Raw genomic sequence first — 17,731 nt, 5'->3', positions numbered from 1 at the left:
CTTCCTACGCCTCCCAGAGACAGATGCTCTGGTAGAAATAGTGAGACACCACCTCCACCAGCAACCTAGGGGACAGCACCTGCCTCGGGGTGGGGGAGAAGGAGCCCGGAGCTCTTCGTGCCTCCATCCCCCACTTTCATCCCCTATCTGACTTCTCCCCAAAAGGCAGGGTCCAAGTTACCCATTTTAATGTCAAGGGTTAAGGACTCCTCCTCAGCTCTTTCATGGTGGGTCACATGGCAGGGGACTCTGGAAACAGATCCAGCATGCCCTGTCGCTGCTCCATTGAACCCTGGCTCAGGGTGTTCACGCCTGAAGAAGTGGCCGCTGCATGTCATTGTGGGGGTGGGGGCTGGAGCTGATTGTCCTTGCGTGAGCGAGGGACACGCGTCAGTGAGCCTGAGCCCTGCTGTCTTCCTGTTCCCTTCTGTCCCCCCCAGGCTCAGGTGGCTTTCCTCCAGGGAGAACGGAAAGGGCAAGAGAATCTCAAGACGGACCTGGTGCGGCGGATCAAGATGTTGGAATACGCGCTGAAGCAGGAAAGGTGAGCCCTGCCACCCCGGGTCAGTCCCAAGCGGGAGGCTCCGGAGGCCGCCTGCAGTGCCTTCCAGCCTGGGGAGGTTTGGAAACCGGCGTTCCGTTCCCCGTCGCCCAGTACTCTGTGGTTCTAACACAGGGGGACAGAACAAGACACGGTAGATGGAGTCAGGATCGGCACTAGTAACAACATTCATAGCGTTGATGGCCCCACGGAAGACTCATTACCTCACTGACCCCTCCCAGTCCCCTCATGGGGACAGGGGAAGCTTCCAGAGGGGGAGGACTTCTTCTGGGACTTCTGGAGCTGGGGTCGCACCCCAGACTGCCGGACTTCGAAGAGTGGGTTCTGCATAATGCTGTGTGTGGTGCCTCTACCACCACTGTGGCTTCCTAAAGGTGGGGGTTGGGGGGTGGGGGTCGGCTCATCTTTAGCAGTTGGGGAGCGGACTGTGGGAGGCCCTGGGATCTGGGACCCCTGATTTGAGGGCTGGCCCTGTCTATTCCTCTGCGTCTGTCATCATTAATCATCTGCTCTTCTAGGGCCAAATACCATAAATTGAAGTTTGGGACGGACCTGAACCCAGGGGAGAAGAAATCAGAACCGGCAGAACAAGGTGCCCACCCCCAGACCTGCCCATCTGGCCCACCCCACCAGACCGAGCTCAGCGTGGTGGCGCCATGCCAAGTTGGGCCACCTCTTTGTACTGTGCTCCACAGAATGCAGTCTTGACCTGGGAGCTGGGGAGGGCGTGAACTTCACTCTCAGTGCCCCCTGCATGGGCTGCTCTGCAGGGCCCCTGAGTGGGGAGGGGGCTAGATAGTGATGAAGAAGGCCAGTCCTGTCTGCTGTCCCTCTGACACAGATGGACACTGTCCCTAACATTCTAAGCTCCTTGTTCACCAACAAGTGGGTAGGGCAGGTGTTCCAGGTAGAGGGACACGTGTATAGAAGCGTGGCAACAGGAAAGAGGGTGGTGTGTTAGGGGATGGGGAGTTACTGGGTGTGGCTGGAACACAGTGCAGGACAGTGGAGGTGAGGGACTGGCGACCCATCAAGGCCTTCAGGGCTGGGTTAACAGGGATGTTGTTCTTCATATCAGACCCCTCCCACCAGGATGGGAGTCCCACGAGGGCAGGGCTCTTTGTAGCTCAGACACCCAGCCAGGTGCCTGGTAAATGCCCAGTAAGTAGCTCATGAGTAAAATGAACAGATGATCTCATTTAATCCTCGCAAGAATCCTAAATGCTAGGTGCTGCTGTTATTAACTGTTCCTCTCGGAAGGGGAAGCTGAGGCTCAGAGAGGTAAACCACCTTGCTCAAGGTCACACAGCTGGTGAGCGGCAGAGCCTGTCTCGAAGCATAGAGTCCGCTCTGCCTGCGCTCTCAGAACGGGGCCAGCTCCCCGTATGGCAGAGTAACATAAGCTGGTGGGATCTGAAGGAAGGCTGGGGGGTGGTTTGGGGAATGACTTCAGGAGAGTAGAGGGTGTGGAGGGGTGAGGGTAGGTTTCACATGCCCTCAGGAAGGGACTCGGCAGGACGTGTGACAGTGACTGAGGAGGGTTTGAAGGGAGGAAGGTGAAGGAGGTGATGGGTACCCAGCGCTCCCCGAAGACAGCTTGCCTCTCTGTCTCCACTCTGCAGTCTCCAATGGCCCTGTGGAGTCGGTCACCCTGGAGAATAGCCCGCTGGTGTGGAAGGAGGGGCGGCAGCTTCTCCGACAGTGAGTGCGCAGGACAGGGGTGCTGGGGTGGGGCAGGGAGAGGGACGTGTTTGGCTGGAGATAAGCCTGAAGACTCTGCAGCCCTTCCTGTCCCCCCTTGGGGTGGGACTGTGGACTGTCAGGACCCCTGTTGGTCACACTGTGGGTGGAGCCCAGCCTGGGAGGGAGGGCACACTTGCTGCAGGAGGCAGGGTGGGGGGTGGGGGGGCTCTCTACTCTTGGGAAGTGACCCCAGATATCGCTCATTTTAAAAAAAAAAAAGGTGTTATGTTTTACTATTAAAGAGACCCATGTGTTTTAGAGAATGCAAGAGTTATTGGGAAACACAAAGAAAATCACTCATAATTCCACCACCCAAGGAATCTCATGCCCCTGTAAACATTTTGGCGACTCTGGTGGGGCTGTGTGTGTGTTTTATAAAAGCAGGTGTGTGTTTCTCTGTGTCTTCTACTGCCTTGTTTTCTCAAAGTGCTGTGGACGTCCTTCCACATAATTTAGTTAGCTTGCATCATCGTAAGAGCTGTGGGGTCGTCTGTCCCATGGATGACCGTCACCTTCCGTAGCCAGTCACTGCTCAGACATCATCTCATTGAAGATGCTTCCATAGCATGACAAGCACCAGGAAGGTGTTTGTCCCTATTCCCGCTTTCCCTAAGCCAAGTGTCCGGAAGCTTGCTAGCTGACGGTGTGTGCCAGCCTTAACGATGGAACGGTTCTATAGGCAGCACTTGCCGGGGTGCCTGTTACTGCTGCGTACGTGCATTGATGCCTGGTGGAAATTCCCACGCAGCAGTATTCCCCTCCAACACAGAAAGGCAGGGAGGGCGTGTGCTGGCAGGAGATGACACAGCTGGTAAGTGAGGGGGTCTGAGATGTGACCTTGGGCACTTGGCCCTCAGAGCCCAAGCTCTTCACCACCGTGTTCCCCTGCCTCTCCTCGGCCCCAGGCAGGCACGCGGGGTGACACAGCAGGTGAGGGCAGGTGTGCTCCAGCCTGTGAGAGGTGGATTCAGGGGTCCCAAAGGGACCAGGTCATGGTAAATGTAAAAGGCTTCTGAAGGGCCGGATATCCATAATTAATTTTTTTTCCCTGTTTGTAACTTTTAGACCTGTCCCAGCTAGCTTTCATTGTTTGAAATTGTGAAAGTAATAAATGCTCATTTGTAGAAGCGAGTAGAGTGAACTGTAAAGGTCGCTCTTACGTCTCTAATCCCTTATTCCAAAGGTCCAAGGTCACTGCTGGTGCACCGAGTATGTATCTTTCCAGGCCTCATGGGGGGCACGTTTCAAATATGTGTTTGCGTGTGGCCTGTACTTGTACACACGTTAACTCTTGGTTTTTTTTGTTTTTTTTTTAGTTTTTTAAATAAACATGAATTGTGTGGCTCTCATAACAGGATTTTTGTTAAGCTGCTTATTGTGGCCATCTTGGCCCTGTGCCTCTGTTATTTTCTGCTTCGTGTCCCCATCAGTCATTTGCGGCCACAGTCGTCCGCAGTGGGCATGTAGCGTGGCTCCTGTGTCTTGGCTTTTCCGTACGGCATCCCCACTGGCATCTGTGTGACCGCATTGTGCCTGTATGTAAAGGTTTACCCTGGAAATAGACTTGAAAGTGACGCATTGGGGACTGGGGTGTGCTTATTTAAAACTCAGGCATGTAGTCTTAAATTGCTTCTCCAAAAAGCCTGTCCCCGTTTGCCTCAGCCCCTGTCGGATATAAAGAAACCAGGAGACACCCGAGCTGCCCTGGTTCTGTCTCCCTGCAGGTACCTGGAAGAGGTGGGCTACACGGACACCATCCTGGACATGCGCTCCAAACGCGTGCGCTCCCTCCTGGGCCGCTCGTTGGAGCTCAACGGGGCCGTGGAGCCCAGCGAAGGGGGGCCCAGGGCCACGCCAGGTCCCGGGGGGCTCAGCGGTGGGGAGTCACTGCTGGTGAAACAGATCGAAGAGCAGATCAAGAGGTGAGCGCTTGGTGCGTCCTGACAGGTCTGGTCCTCTGTTGCCCCTCCTCCTGGTGATGGCCAGTGTCATAAAGTCAGCAGTGCTCCCGGGTGCTGCGGTGGCCACTTCCTTCCTGAAGCGTACTGTGGGCTGGTTTGTTCCAGAGCCCTCAGTCCCTTCGCTGTGGGATCCTTGGATCCTGTTCTGGGTCCCCCTGCGTGTCCTCTCCCATGGCATCGTGTTCATGCCCATATCATGCCGCAGCTCATGCCCAGCCCAGCCCCCCTCCGGAGGCTTAGGCCTTACGCTGCTTAGTACATGGAGTGTCTCAGCACACGGAGGTCGGCCCTGGGTAGTGCGCCGGGGTCCAGTGGGGAGCCAAAATGCATGGCCGCCGGCCCAGGGGCTTTTCCTTGTTCCTTCTCTTTTCCGTAGTTGTTACTCGTCAAAACAAGTCATTTAATGATTGCTGATGTTCAGTGCTGCAGGGAAAGGTGGAAAGGAGGAAGGACAGGGACATGGGCAATGGTGAGGGGCATTCTTCACGGAGGTGACAGTGGGCAGAGAACCACAGGAAAGGGGAGAGGAGGCCACACAAGTATTAGAAGGAGAATGTTCTAGGCAGAAGGAGTGATGATTGTTAGGGTTCTACTTGGCACGTTTAGGAACCCACAGCGAGTGAGCACATGGGGCTTGTGGTCTGTGGTGAGGTTGAAATCTCGGGAGTCAGATCAAATGGGGCTGGAGCGGCCGCGATAGGCAGTTTGGAGTCTGCGAGTTGTGGGAAGCCCATGGTTTTGAGCAGGGGTGTGACACAGTCCGATGTGCTGGTTGGCTTGGAGAAGGAGGGTCCCTGGGGCCAGAGCGGGAGCCTCCTGTGTCTGCAAGATGTGGTGGATGCGAGTGGCGGAGGGCCTCTCCGCAGGTCTGCTTTTTAAAGAAATGGATGTGGGGGAAAGGAAGGAAGCGAGGGGGTGGCTCTGGGGTTTGGTCCAAGCAACAGGAGTGGCGTTGATTACAGTGGGGAGGGTGAGGGGTGGAAGGAATAGCAAGGGGCCTGTCCGGGGCAGGTGGTTTGTGGTGGTGGGTCACCCCCAGAACAAGTGATGAGCCGCCAGCCTGGAGCTCGACCGGGGAGCGTGGGGGGAGCGCTGCAGTCTGAACTCCCCTCCAGTTCACCAGCGTGCAGGTGGGATCTGAAAGCTGGAGGCATAGCACAGGAGGCTGAGTGGGCACAGCCAGCGTTGGGGAGTGGGGGGGACCTGAGCATACGTGCTCCGCCAGGAGGCTGTGCGCATGGTGGCTGGGGAGGGAACACCCGAGAGATCTGTCCTCCGAGCAGTGACTGTGAGCAGTTGGCAGGAACCGTTTAGAGGACCGACCTAGTGGCAAGAAAGATAGATGTTTCATTTATCTGAACTTCGAATTGCACCTGCGTTTCTACCTTGGACTCAGGTTTGGCAGATATGTCCTTTGCTAAGATTTGTCATACGGTTGGAGGCATTGGACAGTCGGCCAGGAGTGAAAACGGGAGGCCATCTGTCAGTCAGGAGGGGACAGGCTCATTGACGGCGAGGCTGGCAGTAGGGGCGCAAGCATTTGCGAAGTGACCAGTTCCTCTTTCCCGCCGGGCGTGTCTGCCACTTGTCTGACCTGCGCCGGGGTTTGCCCGGGCCGTGGGAAAGTGGGCTGTCAAGTCAGTGGTGCTTTCTTGGCTGCTCTCCTGACTCAGCACTGGCTCAGCACGTGCCCACGGATGCATGGTCGGGTGGGGGCTCGTGCTCCGGGCCTCAGAGCCCAGGGAGGAGGGGCCCGGTGTGGGGTCCGAGCGAGGGTGTTCTGGTTGGGGTGAGTGTGTGTCAGGAGGAGGCTGGGACCGGTGCCCCCTGTGTGATTGGGGTCCAGGCTCCTGTGGGGTCACAAGGGTCTAGCCCTTGTGACTCAGCCCTCTTAAGAGTGGAGTCCAGGCTCTGGCCATGGCCCCTCGGCACCCTCCCATCTGAACTTTGACACCTAGTGGGACTAATGCCCCCCTCTGCCCCCATGTCGTGGGCAGGAATGCGGCCAGCAAAGATGGCAAAGAGCGCATGAGTGGCTCGGTGCTGGAGCAGATCCCCTTCCTGCAGAACTGCGAGGACGAGGACAGCGACGAGGACGATGAGCTGGACGGCACGCAGCACAGGAAGCCGCGGGTGAAGGTGCGCCCCCTCCCCTCTGCCCTCCGGGGGCACAGAGTTGCCCCTGAGGGTGCTCTCTGGGCTCCCTTCATGGCCCGGTCTGTGTGACCTGACTCTGTACCTTCCCAGGGTCCCTGGCCCCTCTCGGCCAAGCCCCTGCCTCAGTGCTGTGTCAGGGCCCGCCTCTCCCTCCCCACCCATCTTCTCTGGTCCTCCCTTCAGCTCACACGTTCCCCAGAGGCCTGGACCTTCCAGCCTGGGCTGGCCATGCGCTGCCCTCTCACAGCGCGCTCCATTGGCCTAGCCTCATCACTGTTGTGCTGAGATATTGTTGGTGTGGCTGTGGCTCTCTGTCTTCTCCCTCAGTAGACCGTGAGCTCTGCCAGGCAGCGACTGGGGGGTTTCCTTGCTCTTCTCTCCCCAGCACCCAGAATGCATGTGGCGGGGCCCTGGGTTCAGTCTGGGGCCAGGATGGGGGTCCCATGGGGACTTTGTAGGCGCGAGTGTCCTGTCTGCTCTTGTGTCAGGACCTAAGCCCAGGGCCACCCTGCAGGGTAGAGTGCAGATCTAAGCGTGGCTTCACGGTAATGGCTTCCACTGTGCTTCACCCCTGCTTCTCAGCTTCCCGAGCCACCGTGCTGCTGCTGTTCAGTGCCACTAGCCTGAGGCATGGCCTAGGCTGCTCTGGCCAATAAGCGTCAGTTTGGGCCTTGTGGGTCTAGCCCTGAGCCAGCAGTGGCAACGTGGAGACAGAGGTCCAGTCCCTGGCTTGGCGGAGCTTGTGGCCAGCGGCATGCCCATGCAGGGACCCTGTGTGTGGCCTTCCCATCAGAACCCCTCCCTGCCTCCTTCCGCCTCACCATAGCACCCCTCCTCCAGGCAGCCCTCTCTGACCTCTCACCTAGACCACTCTGGGTCCACCCTGCCTGGTGCCCCATGGCTGTGTGGGACCAGCCCTGTCTCCAGTGTCCCCAGTATGGCTAAGCACAGGGTCCCGCCTGGTATGGGTGCTCAGGGAACACACAGAGCCAGCGTGCTAGAGCTGGGTTATGGGAAAGTCGGGATGGCGCTGAGTCTGGGCCTCTACCCCTGTTCCTGCTCCTTCCCACCCCTGTTGGGATTTTCACTCCTTTCTCAGTCCTTACCTCATCCTCATCTGGGAAGCCTGCCCGCTCCTCTCTGCTCCTCCCAGTGGAGACGATCGCTGGCTTTCCGTGCTCTCTTAGGCCTTTGTCTGTCACCGTTCTTGTCCCGCGGGCCCAGTGGGGTGGCTTATTGTGCAGGGGTCACGAGCCTCCCCAGGCCCCCTCTCACCTGCAGAGCTACAGTGATCAGGCTGATTCCAAAGGCCTGTGAGAGTGGCCGTTGGTCTGGCACTTTGGGCATGTGATTCTGTCTCAGCTGCAGTTTCGGAATCCCTGCCTCTGGGTTGTTAAAGATTTAATTAACATGAATTCATGCCCAGAACGCCCTTTGCTACGCTGGGTCTGGCTGCACCGAGTGCTCAGGGATGGCAGCGTGAGCCGAGCCGGGCACAGCGGGCAGAACAGGGTTACTCAGGAACCCTGTCTTGTGGACCCGGGAGGATGCCTGTTACACTGCCATGCTCCTCTTGAGCCCGAAGCCCCCATTGCCTCTCCGGGCATGGTGGCTGAACCTGGACCCTGGCTCTTCCATGGGGAAGGAAGGGCAGGTCACTGTGTCCTGTCCCTCTCCCTCCTGTCCTCCCACAGAGGCGGGCCTCTGCAGTCCTGGCTTGGACTGCTGAGCCTGTGAGAGGGTGAGCCGCGCCCTCGAGGAGCTTGTGGTCTGAGTGTGGCTGGTCCTGGGGGTACCCGGGCCTCGGTCCAGTTAGGGAACGCTGAGGAGGGACAAGCTTCCCCTGAAGAGGCGGCGTTTGAGGCGGGGGTGGACAGAGCCCCAGTGTAGGGAGGGGGTATGTTCATAAGCCAACACTTGAAGCAGAAGTCAGCATTCGAAACTGTTAGTGAGAATTCTGGGGTTCCCTTAAGCCATTTTCTGCAGTCTCTGAGGTTCTGAGAACACAGCTCCTGGGTGGCCCTTTGTGTATGATGTGGTGACATCAGGCGGAACACGTCACTGTGGAAGGCTGTGCGTGAAAGGCATCCATGTGGGGAAGTGCGGGTGCCATGCCGCCCCAAAACCCCAAGTCTGAGCGGGGGTCCCAGTGCACACATCGAGGCACTCGGGAGGATGGGTTCCTAGCGCTGGGGCTGGCAAGGAGCTGCCTCTGAAGGCGCCCAGCAGGGGGAGCACGGCAGCCCTGAGTGTACTGAGGGGGGCCCTGTGGGAGGGGGCAGCGCTGGCGCCCAGCAGGGGGAGCACGCGGCCCTGAGTGTACTGAGGGGGGCCCTGCAGGGGGTGGGGGGGGCGCTCTGGGAGAAGGGAAGCGGGGCCGCCCCTGGTGCAGGACGCTTCTGAGCAGGGCAAAGCCAAGGCCGGGAGCCCTGGCTTCTCTGCCCTGGAAACCCGTTGGGCTCAGGCTCCCAGCCAGAGCCTCCTGACCTGTCTGGCTTTTTCCATGTGCAGCTGCCCTCCAAGGCCCTGGTGCCTGAGATGGAGGACGAGGATGAGGAGGATGACTCTGAAGACGCCATCAATGAGTTCGATTTCTTGGGCTCAGGAGAGGAGGGGGAGGGCTCCCCGGACCCTCGACGGTGCACTGGAGAGGGGACCCACCACGAGCTGGGTAAGCGGCGGGTTTCCTGGCCAGCCTTCCTCACCGGGCGAGGTAGGGGCGCACGCAGCCCCCGGCAGCTGCTTCCTGCTCCGGAGTCTCCACCGGACGGATACGCTTCCTGAGAGGAGGCTGGCCCAGGAGAGCAGGAGGCCCATACCGTGGTGGCCAGGCCCTCACCCCTTCCCTGGAAAATCCCTGCAGGGGTGCAGCAGCCCAGCTCTTCCTGGAGTGGGGCCTCCAGCCCTCCCTGAGAGTGGCTAGTCCTTGGTGGCCTGCAGGGAGGAAAAGGATGAGGACCCTGTGGGGAGAGGCAGACAGGGCAGGGCCGCACCTTCCTCCTGCCCCGTGACTCTGAGCTGCGAGGCCCTCAGTGGTCACGTAGGATGGCTAGGGACTGAAAGGCTCCTGCCATGCTGGGACTGACAAGAGCCCCAGCTCAGTCTGTCGTCTCCGCCCATCCCCCACTCCCACCTTGAGCCCTCTGTGGGACTAGCCCTTCCTGGCTGCCCCACATTTGCAGGAGGGGAGGCTGGTGGCTGGGGTGGGCTAGTGGGCAACTCCAGCCCTTTGCTTTTGTTCCCCCAGAAAGCCGGCGGGTCAAACTCCAGGGCATTTTGGCCGACCTTCGGGATGTAGATGGGCTGCCCCCTAAAGTGACTGGTCCCCCTCCTGGCACACCCCAGCCCCGGCCACACGAAGGTAAGAGGCCCCTCCCCAAAGCCCGGTCCCCTGGGGCCCACGGCAGAGGGGGGCTGCAGAGCTAAGCCCAGAGCTTCTGTGGCCTCAGGGTCAGAGCCTGGCCTCTAGTCTGCAGCCTCCCTGTCGCAAAAGTTCGTCTGTCTGTCTGTCTCCCTTTTCTCGTCTGTCCTGCCCTGTCTGTCCGTCTGTCTCTCCCTGTCTCTTTCTTTCCAGCTGTGATTCTTGATCTTGTGCTCTCCCTGTCTCTCTGACTTCTTGCTTATCTCCCTTTCTGCCTCTTTCTGTCTTTCTCTCTCTCTCCCTGCCCCTCTCTGCCCCCTCCCTCCCCTACCCCTACCAGGTTCCTTTGGCTTCTCCTCAGACGTTTTCATCATGGACACTATCGGGGGCGGGGAGGTGAGCCTGGGGGACTTGGCAGATCTCACCGTTACCAACGACAACGACCTCAGCTGTGATGTAAGTTCTGGGGTCGTCCCCCCCCCCCCGCCGTGGGTCCTCACTGGGTGTCCCGCATCATGCCTGCTCTCGCTGAGCTCTGACTGGGTGCCCTGCCTGCGCTTGGCCCCCTTGTGGGAGGGTGCTGTGAGGTCATTCGGCAGCTCGCCCTGGTTTACCAGGAGTTGTGGACATGGCTGGGGGGTGCAGGGCTTGAGGGGCTTCCTGAGGTGCGGGACCTGGTGCCCGGCTCCTGCATGTGCTGCACCCTTCCACCCCGGCTTATGTGCGTCTGGCATCCAGGCCCCCCACAGGCTCAGTGCAGGGCGAGGGGGCAGCATCTGAGGAAGGGGGCCGTGGGGCGGCACAGCGCAGGGAAGATGGTCTGTTGGGTGGGGGACGGTGGGCACTGAGCTGACTTGTGCAGTCAGAAACCGCAAGAGCAGGTGCGAGCGGGGCCGGTGGGCAGAAGGGCCAGGAAGGAGGTGTCAGGGCCAAGTGTTCGGAGCCCAGCACCCGCAGCGGGCCCTCTGGCCATCTGGGATTCTGTGTGTCAGGTGTGCGTGTGTGTTTCCCCGTGGCAGAACAGCTGCCACAGCCCTTAGCCAGATCTTGAATACTTGGTGACCCCAGCAAGGTTGGGGCACGGCTGTGGGATGCCCGGAAGGCGGGCTTCCAGGGTGTAGGCTTTGGGCAGGGGTGTGCCCGTGAGGGCATACCCGCACAGCGGCGGAGGCTCAGGGGTGACGGCACAAGTGGGGACCGTAGGGGGTGGAGTCCACGTGAAGGGGTTGGTCAGGTGTGAATCCCATGTTGGGGCAGGACACCGAGTCTCTCCTGACATTGTGCTCGTCCTCTTTGCCAGCTGGTTGCCCCTGGGTTCCCCCCCAGAGAGTCCACCACTGTCCACCAGGGCCTGGGCAGTGTCTCTGGCACACACACGCACCCCTCCCCCGCAGGTCACTGGTTCTGCTCCCCATTCTCCTCCCACTGTGTGGACCTGTCCCCATTTCCACTCCCCAGCATGTGCTCTGCGTGCCCTTCTCTTTCCCTGAGAGGCTTTTCTCGACCCCTTAGCCTTCCTCAGCCACCCACATCTTCCCCGGTCCGCGTCTTTTCCCTGCTCTAAACCCTCCTAGGCTCTCTCTTTCCCTCGGGGTGAGATGCAGGTTCCCGGACGCAGCTCCGGCCTCAGCTCTGGCCACTCGCTCCCTTGCTCTCTGTGACCCGGGCCTCCTCTCAGGCTCCAGACCCGCGCTGGCAGCTGCGGGGACTTGGCACACGTGGTGTCCTTCCTCAGTCAACTCGCCTGATCTGGTTAAGGCCTGCTCCTTTGGTGTCTTCTCAGGAAAGCCTCACTGACGGCCACAGAGCCAGCCAGCCAGGCTGCTTGGGCACCTCTTCCCGGTCCGTTTTTAATTCCTAGCGCTGCTCGGAGTTTATAGTCCCGGGCACTGGGGGGCCGATCTGACAGTCTTCCCCGAGCCCCCTCTGAACTGACTGTCTGCCCCGAAGGCAGCTCGTGCCTGCACTCTGTAGGACTCAGTGAGCGAGGGGGGCTGCAGGCGGGGAGCCCGGGGCTGGAGGCTGTTTGGGGGTGCTCCACGGGGCTCTGGCTGATTTGACATCCTGGATGCCAGTCTGTGTCTGCGGGAATGTGGGGGCACTGAGGCAGCTCCCCCCCTTGGCCCAGCTCTCTGACAGCAAAGATGCCTTTAAGAAGACATGGAACCCCAAATTCACTCTCCGCTCACACTACGATGGCGTGCGCTCCCTGGCTTTCCACCACAGCCAGTCTGCCTTGCTCACCGCTTCTGAGGACGGCACGCTCAAGCTGTGGAACCTGCAAAAGGCTGTCACAGCCAAGAAGTGAGGGTGCAACCGAGGGCTGGGAGGGGGATCTGGGTTCAGGGTGAGGAGGGGCTATTGGTAACGCTGGGCTTCCTTCCGCAGGAACGCTGCGCTCGATGTGGAACCTATCCACGCCTTCCGGGCTCACAGGTAGGGCAGTGCCCCTGAAGGGAGTCTGTCCCCTGGCCTGCCCACTGCTACCTCAGGGGGGCCCTCTGCACACGCACCCCATTGCTCCTGGTGCTCTGCAGACTGAGGTGCCCCATAGCTGGTTCTCAGCCTAGCCTTTGGAGTTGGAAACGGGCCTGAGGAGATGGGGGAAGGCAGGCCTGGGGGGAGGACAACCAAAGCCCCAGATGCTGAATTCCTTTTGGCCATCCTTGAAAAATCTGGCATAGGGCTTGAAGGTCCCATGCAGGGGGCCTGGGGAGGGGTGAGATTGAGTGTTTCATCGCCCCTCCACCACCTGTGCGTCCTGCAGGGGCCCTGTGTTGGCAGTGGCCATGGGCAGCAACAGTGAGTGCTGCTACAGTGGGGGGGCAGACGCCCGCATCCACAGCTGGAAGATTCCAGACCTCAACATGGACCCCTACGATGGTTACGGTGAGGACAGCTCCCTCCACCCACCTGCTCACTGTGTCCATGGGAGCCCCTGCATTCCCCCTGCATCCCCCTGTGCCTGACCGTGCGCCCCAACCCAGGGGAGCATGGAGCAGAGTGTTTATTTCGTGATGGGGGTCGGACAGGCTGAGGCAGGAAAGAGATGGCCTGGGGGGACTGCCTCCCAGGGGATCTGGGGGGTGAGCTACCCAGCCCATGCACGGCGGGCTCTGGCGGTGCCTTCTGGGGGCTGAGCGCAGGGAGGTGGCAGCAAGAAGTCGAGCAGGGAAAGGGGAAGTTAGTTGGGCGGGGCTGTAGGGAATCTGCACGATCCTTGGTATACCTTTAACAGCTAAGTGCAGAAGTGACCACACTCGTTTCTGTTCAGTGTCTGTCCCGTCCCTGGTGACGGTTCTTTCAATAACTCTCTTAATGACACACACGGCTGTGTGGCATTTTGTCAGGTGGAGTTTAAAGGTCTGTATCTCCCCTTGAGGATCTTACGCTGTTTTCCTCAAAAACGGTCCCCACCCTGTGAAAGGTCAGGGGTCAGTCCCAGGGAGTATGCGCTCTGGGCTAGGCAAGCTGCCCCACACTGGGGGTCGGCGGGGCCTGAACAGAGCGGTCTGTGCGGACTTGAGTGACCAGGGAGGCAGGGCTTGTGCCTGGGGCCGGGCCAGGGGGGTGGTTAGGGGGGTTGGGGAGGGCTGCAAGGAGCATGGCCGGTCCAACTCGGAGGGTCCAGACTGCAAAGGGTCTGGGGACCCCAGAGCTACCATTGTCCCTTCTCCCCTTAACTGAGAATCACGTACCAAGCGCCTGTTTCGTGGGTCCTGTGGGGTTGGCAATAAACAGGGGGCATCCCTACGCTCTGAGCTTCCATCCTGGGTTGCTTTTGGAGCCCTCAGATTTTTTCAGAACCGCCAGTGGTCAGAGTATGAGCAGCTGGCTGGTCAGGTTCCTATGGTGACAGCTCAAGGCCATGAGGAAGCTGGGGACAAAGCTGGGCGAATGGGGGGTCCCCAGCCCAGCCACCTGGTTCTCAGTAGAGTTGTGCTCTAGAGCTGGTTAGGTTGAGGCTGGCGGACCTGATATGGCTTGTTTCCTCCCTTCGGTGCGCCTAGACCCAAGCGTGCTGAGCCATGTCCTGGAGGGCCATGGGGATGCTGTATGGGGCCTAGCCTTCAGTCCTGCCTCCCAGCGCCTGGCCTCCTGCTCTGCCGATGGCACCATCCGTATCTGGGATCCCAGCAGCAGCCCAGCCTGTCTCTGTACCTTCCTCACAGCCAGCGGTGAGTGGTGGGACAGGCCTGGAAGGACGGCAACACCTCATGGAGGAGCCTTGTAGAGTTGGAGGCCCCAACAGGAGCATGAGGGCGCAGGCTTCCCAAGTCCTGTCCTGTAGCCCCAGGGCAGGACTGGGTCTGTTAAGCAGCCTTCCCTTCCCTCTGTCCTCAGATCATGGGATCCCCACCTCAGTGGCCTTCACCAGCACCGAGCCTGCCCACATTGTGGCATCCTTCCGCTCTGGCGACACCGTCTTGTATGACCTGGAGGCTGGCAGTGCCCTCCTCTCGCTGGAATCCCGGGGGAGCAGCGGTAAGAGGGGCCCAAGTGCCCAGGGCTGGTGTCTGAGTGCCCGCAGGGCCTCAGTCCCTCCTGTGGCTTTGGTGACCCAACATCCAGTGAGCAGAGGATGGTTTCCATACCTGCTTCGGGGGATCTGGGTGGGAAGGAGAAAAGCCCCAGCTGCCACCACTGTGGCCAGCACGGGGCTCTCAGGAAGGCCAAGGGAAGAGAGATCATCAGGGACTTACCTGTCAGGCGTCTTGGAGGAGTGGGTAGCCTGTGTGGGTGGCTGTTCCCTATCCTGTGCCACCCCTGGGAGGGCGTGGTGCGCGTCTTGCAGATGAAGCACTGTGGTCCCAAGCAGGAGAGCGCCGGGCGGCGGGGCAGGGCTATGGACCATGGTTCTCCTCTTGTCTTTGTCCTGGTCTCCCTGATTTCCCCCATGTTCTTCCCTTCTTGCCTTCTAGGCCCAACCCAGATCAACCAGGTGGTGAGTCACCCGAACCAGCCCCTCACCATCACCGCCCATGATGACAGAGGCATCCGCTTCCTGGACAGCCGGACAGGTGAGGCCCCGCCTTCCCGACCCCCGCTCCCTCATGCCCCTGGGGGGACTGCCCACGTGGCAGGCTCTTGGCATCCAAACTGGGCCTCTGCCTTCCCAGGCAAGGTGGCAAGGAACAGTAACCTGCCACCCACCCTTCCTCCTCAGGGAAATCTGTGCACTCCATGGTTGCCCACCTGGACGCGGTCACCTGCCTGGCCGTGGACCCCAATGGTGTGTTCCTGATGTCGGGAAGTAAGTCGGGACCCTCGGGGCTCCTAAGGAGAGGGTGTGTGGGAGTGGAAGAGGAGGAGACTTGGGCAATGGTCATGGAGGGTTGCTCCAGGGCTCCCTGAGGTGGGGGAGCGGGGGCAGGGGGCCTCTCAGCAAAGCATCCTGCACACAGAGGCGTTTGCCTGCATCTCAGTTCACACAGGTAACCCTCTCGGGTGGGGGTGTCGTGCCTGCCGTGTGGACGTGTTCACAAAAGGGACAGACTTTGGTTACAGCGTAGTGACTTGGGTGCAGAAGTGAAGTTGGGGTCTGGGTCTTGGTCCTCACGGAGTCCTTAGCATTCGGCAGCATGTGCTGTGTGTGGATGCGGGCGCAGAAGCCCAACTCCTGTGCAGCCGGGCCCCAGAAGGATGGGGTGGCACGTGGGCAGATGGAGAAGGGGCTGTAGCTGCCCAGGGAGCTGAAGCTTGTGCACGGCTCATCAGGGAAGCCATGGGCAAGGGGCCTCCTGCCACTCACCTCTGGTCCCCACCGACAGAGCCTGTGGGAGGTGACGAGTGAGCACACGGGATGGGGACCCATTGTGGCCTGTTCTCCATCTGTCCTGTGATAGTAGCAGCTGATGGTAGAGGAAGTGGTCAGTGAGATCGAGTCCAGGAAGGAGAAGCTTTGGGACAAGGCCCAGGGCCCCTCTGTGAGGGACAGACAGAGCCAGCCTCTACCACAGCCGGCCCAGTCTTTCTAACGCCTGAGTCAGGCCGTGTCCGTAGATAGCTCGTGCATCAAGGCCCAGTCCTGTCTGCTCCCCACTCTCGGACCACCCCTCCCCCACCGGCCCAGTGCTCCTACTTGGGCTCCGCCAGCCGTACCCACCTCTCGCCAGTCCTCAGAACCTTCCCTTGGCCCACCCCGCTGTCTCCCAGGCTCTTCCTCCCGATACCCCCTTGGCCATTCTGTTGTCACACTGACCAGGGCCCACAGCACTGCTGAGCCCCTGCAGGATTCGTTCTGCTGTCTCGTTTCCTCCCTGCCACACTGGCATGTCAGCAGCCCCAGGGCAGGGAGCTTGGCCTGGTTGGCCTGGTACGTTCACTGTGCCCCCCAGGGCTGAGTACACAGATGCCCAGTGAATGCTCGGGTGGATGGCGGGGTGGGCATCCAAAGATGGCTGGAGAAGAGGCTGGTCCGTCCAGAGGCTGAGGGTCAGAGGAGCCAGGGTACGTGCCGGGGGACAGCCCTTTCTGCTCCCGCACCTGCACAGGCCACGACTGTTCCCTGCGCCTGTGGAGCCTGGACAACAAAACATGCGTGCAAGAGATCACAGCCCACCGCAAGAAGCACGAGGAGGCCATCCACGCTGTCGCCTGCCACCCCAGCAAGGCCCTCATCGCCAGCGCTGGCGCCGACGCCCTGGCCAAGGTCTTCGTGTGATGCCCGCCTGGCCCCGCCCTGGCCGCCGCGCTGGCTGGGGAGGGGGCCGGGCAGGTGGCGTTGAGGTGAGGGGTGGGACAGGAGGGAGGCTCGGCCTGGGTGGGTAGAAACCCCCGCCTCCTCACCCCAAGTGGGACCTCACATGTGTCCCTTCGCTTGGCCCTTCTAAAGGGTTCTGTGTCCCAGGGTGGTGGCTGAGGCACCTTGTGCGAATCATCGAGGTAGCAGCCCCTGGGCATCGTGGGGGGTAGCCAAGGCGGCCTGAGCTCTGGTACCTGGGGCATCACGCTCCAGCCTGCCTTCCTTCTCTCTACCTCAGGAGACTCCCAGCCTCCCTGGAGGCCCGGCCTCTTCCCGCCTGCCTGGGAACCTGGTGGTGCTAACGGCCCTTTCCCCAGGAGGCCATCCCCCACGGCCTGTCCTTCCCCAAGCATCCAGCCTGGGGAGCAGCCTCCTTCAGGAATCCCCCTCCAGGATGGCCTCAGGGAGTTTCTTCTCTGTGCCCTGACGCCCAGTCCTGGTATCAGAGCTGCCGTCTCGGGTGTAGCACAGCCAAGGCTGGGTGTCCTGGGGGATCAACTTTTCCAAGATGCCAGAAGGTGCCAGGTTCTCTCTTTGAACCCCCGACTCCGCTTCTCCATCTTCCCAGACCTGAGTGGGAGCTGTGCTTGAAGGAGCCCCAGGTGCCACTACTCTGAGTACCCTGGGAAGCCATGGAAGCTGGCTGGACCCTGGGCTGTCCTCAGGGGGAGTGCCCAGCCTGGCCCACCCCAGAAGCACTCCCAGTCTCCCACCCTCCCCTCCAGTTCCCTCAACACAGCTTTCCAGACACTATCCAGCGCCTCCAGGGCCAGTAACTGCCTGGGGAATAGGTGATGCCCTCAGGGGAGGCGCCTACCCCTACCTCCCCCACCGCTCCCAGCACTCTTCCAGAGGCAGCCCCCTAGCCCCCATGGGGTCACCCATGGGGACAGATGGCCTTCTCTTGCCCCTCCTTGGGGCATGGAGGCTGGAGGGGGCCCCCGGGTCCCCCACAACTCCCTGTATATCTGTATAAATAAATGGGATGTTAATGGAGCCCTGCCCCCACCCCCATGTCGTTATCACTGTGTGATAGTCTGTCTCCTCTCCTGGCCCTCCACTTTCTTCCTCTATTTATTTCACTCTTTTTTGGGTTCCACCCTGGGCCCTCGGGCCCCCTTCCAGGTTCCTGTTTATAAGCCCCCATCCCCCATGCCCTGGACTTGGATGTGAGAGTCGTCTCAATAAACCCTTTGGAGTAA

At 60.4% G+C, this 17,731-nt stretch overlaps 1 protein-coding gene across 3 annotated transcripts in view; it reads left to right on the top strand.

Annotated features, from left to right (window-relative positions):
• The window catches only part of STRN4 (striatin 4), a 25,405-nt gene extending 7,674 nt beyond the window's left edge, over positions 1–17,731 (top strand). For 2 of the 3 annotated variants that reach the window (XM_032326168.1, XM_032326171.1), the window contains 17 exons: positions 441–544; positions 1,081–1,154; positions 2,185–2,263; positions 4,030–4,227; positions 6,264–6,405; positions 8,935–9,094; positions 9,671–9,784; positions 10,125–10,240; positions 11,913–12,088; positions 12,173–12,220; positions 12,552–12,673; positions 13,795–13,962; positions 14,129–14,269; positions 14,707–14,805; positions 14,952–15,038; positions 16,279–16,513; positions 16,768–17,731. In XM_032326168.1, coding sequence (XP_032182059.1) covers positions 441–544; positions 1,081–1,154; positions 2,185–2,263; positions 4,030–4,227; positions 6,264–6,405; positions 8,935–9,094; positions 9,671–9,784; positions 10,125–10,240; positions 11,913–12,088; positions 12,173–12,220; positions 12,552–12,673; positions 13,795–13,962; positions 14,129–14,269; positions 14,707–14,805; positions 14,952–15,038; positions 16,279–16,448 — 1,998 coding nt within the window. In that variant the 3' untranslated portion in view covers positions 16,449–16,513; positions 16,768–17,731. The remainder of the gene's footprint in view (positions 1–440; positions 545–1,080; positions 1,155–2,184; positions 2,264–4,029; positions 4,228–6,263; positions 6,406–8,934; positions 9,095–9,670; positions 9,785–10,124; positions 10,241–11,912; positions 12,089–12,172; positions 12,221–12,551; positions 12,674–13,794; positions 13,963–14,128; positions 14,270–14,706; positions 14,806–14,951; positions 15,039–16,278; positions 16,514–16,767) is intronic. The other variant, XM_032326169.1, reaches the window with a different exon arrangement.

This window comes from Mustela erminea, chromosome 19 (assembly GCF_009829155.1).
Source record: "Mustela erminea isolate mMusErm1 chromosome 19, mMusErm1.Pri, whole genome shotgun sequence".
Lineage (NCBI taxonomy): Eukaryota > Metazoa > Chordata > Mammalia > Carnivora > Mustelidae > Mustela > Mustela erminea.
This window is presented reverse-complemented; position numbering and strand designations above follow the sequence as displayed.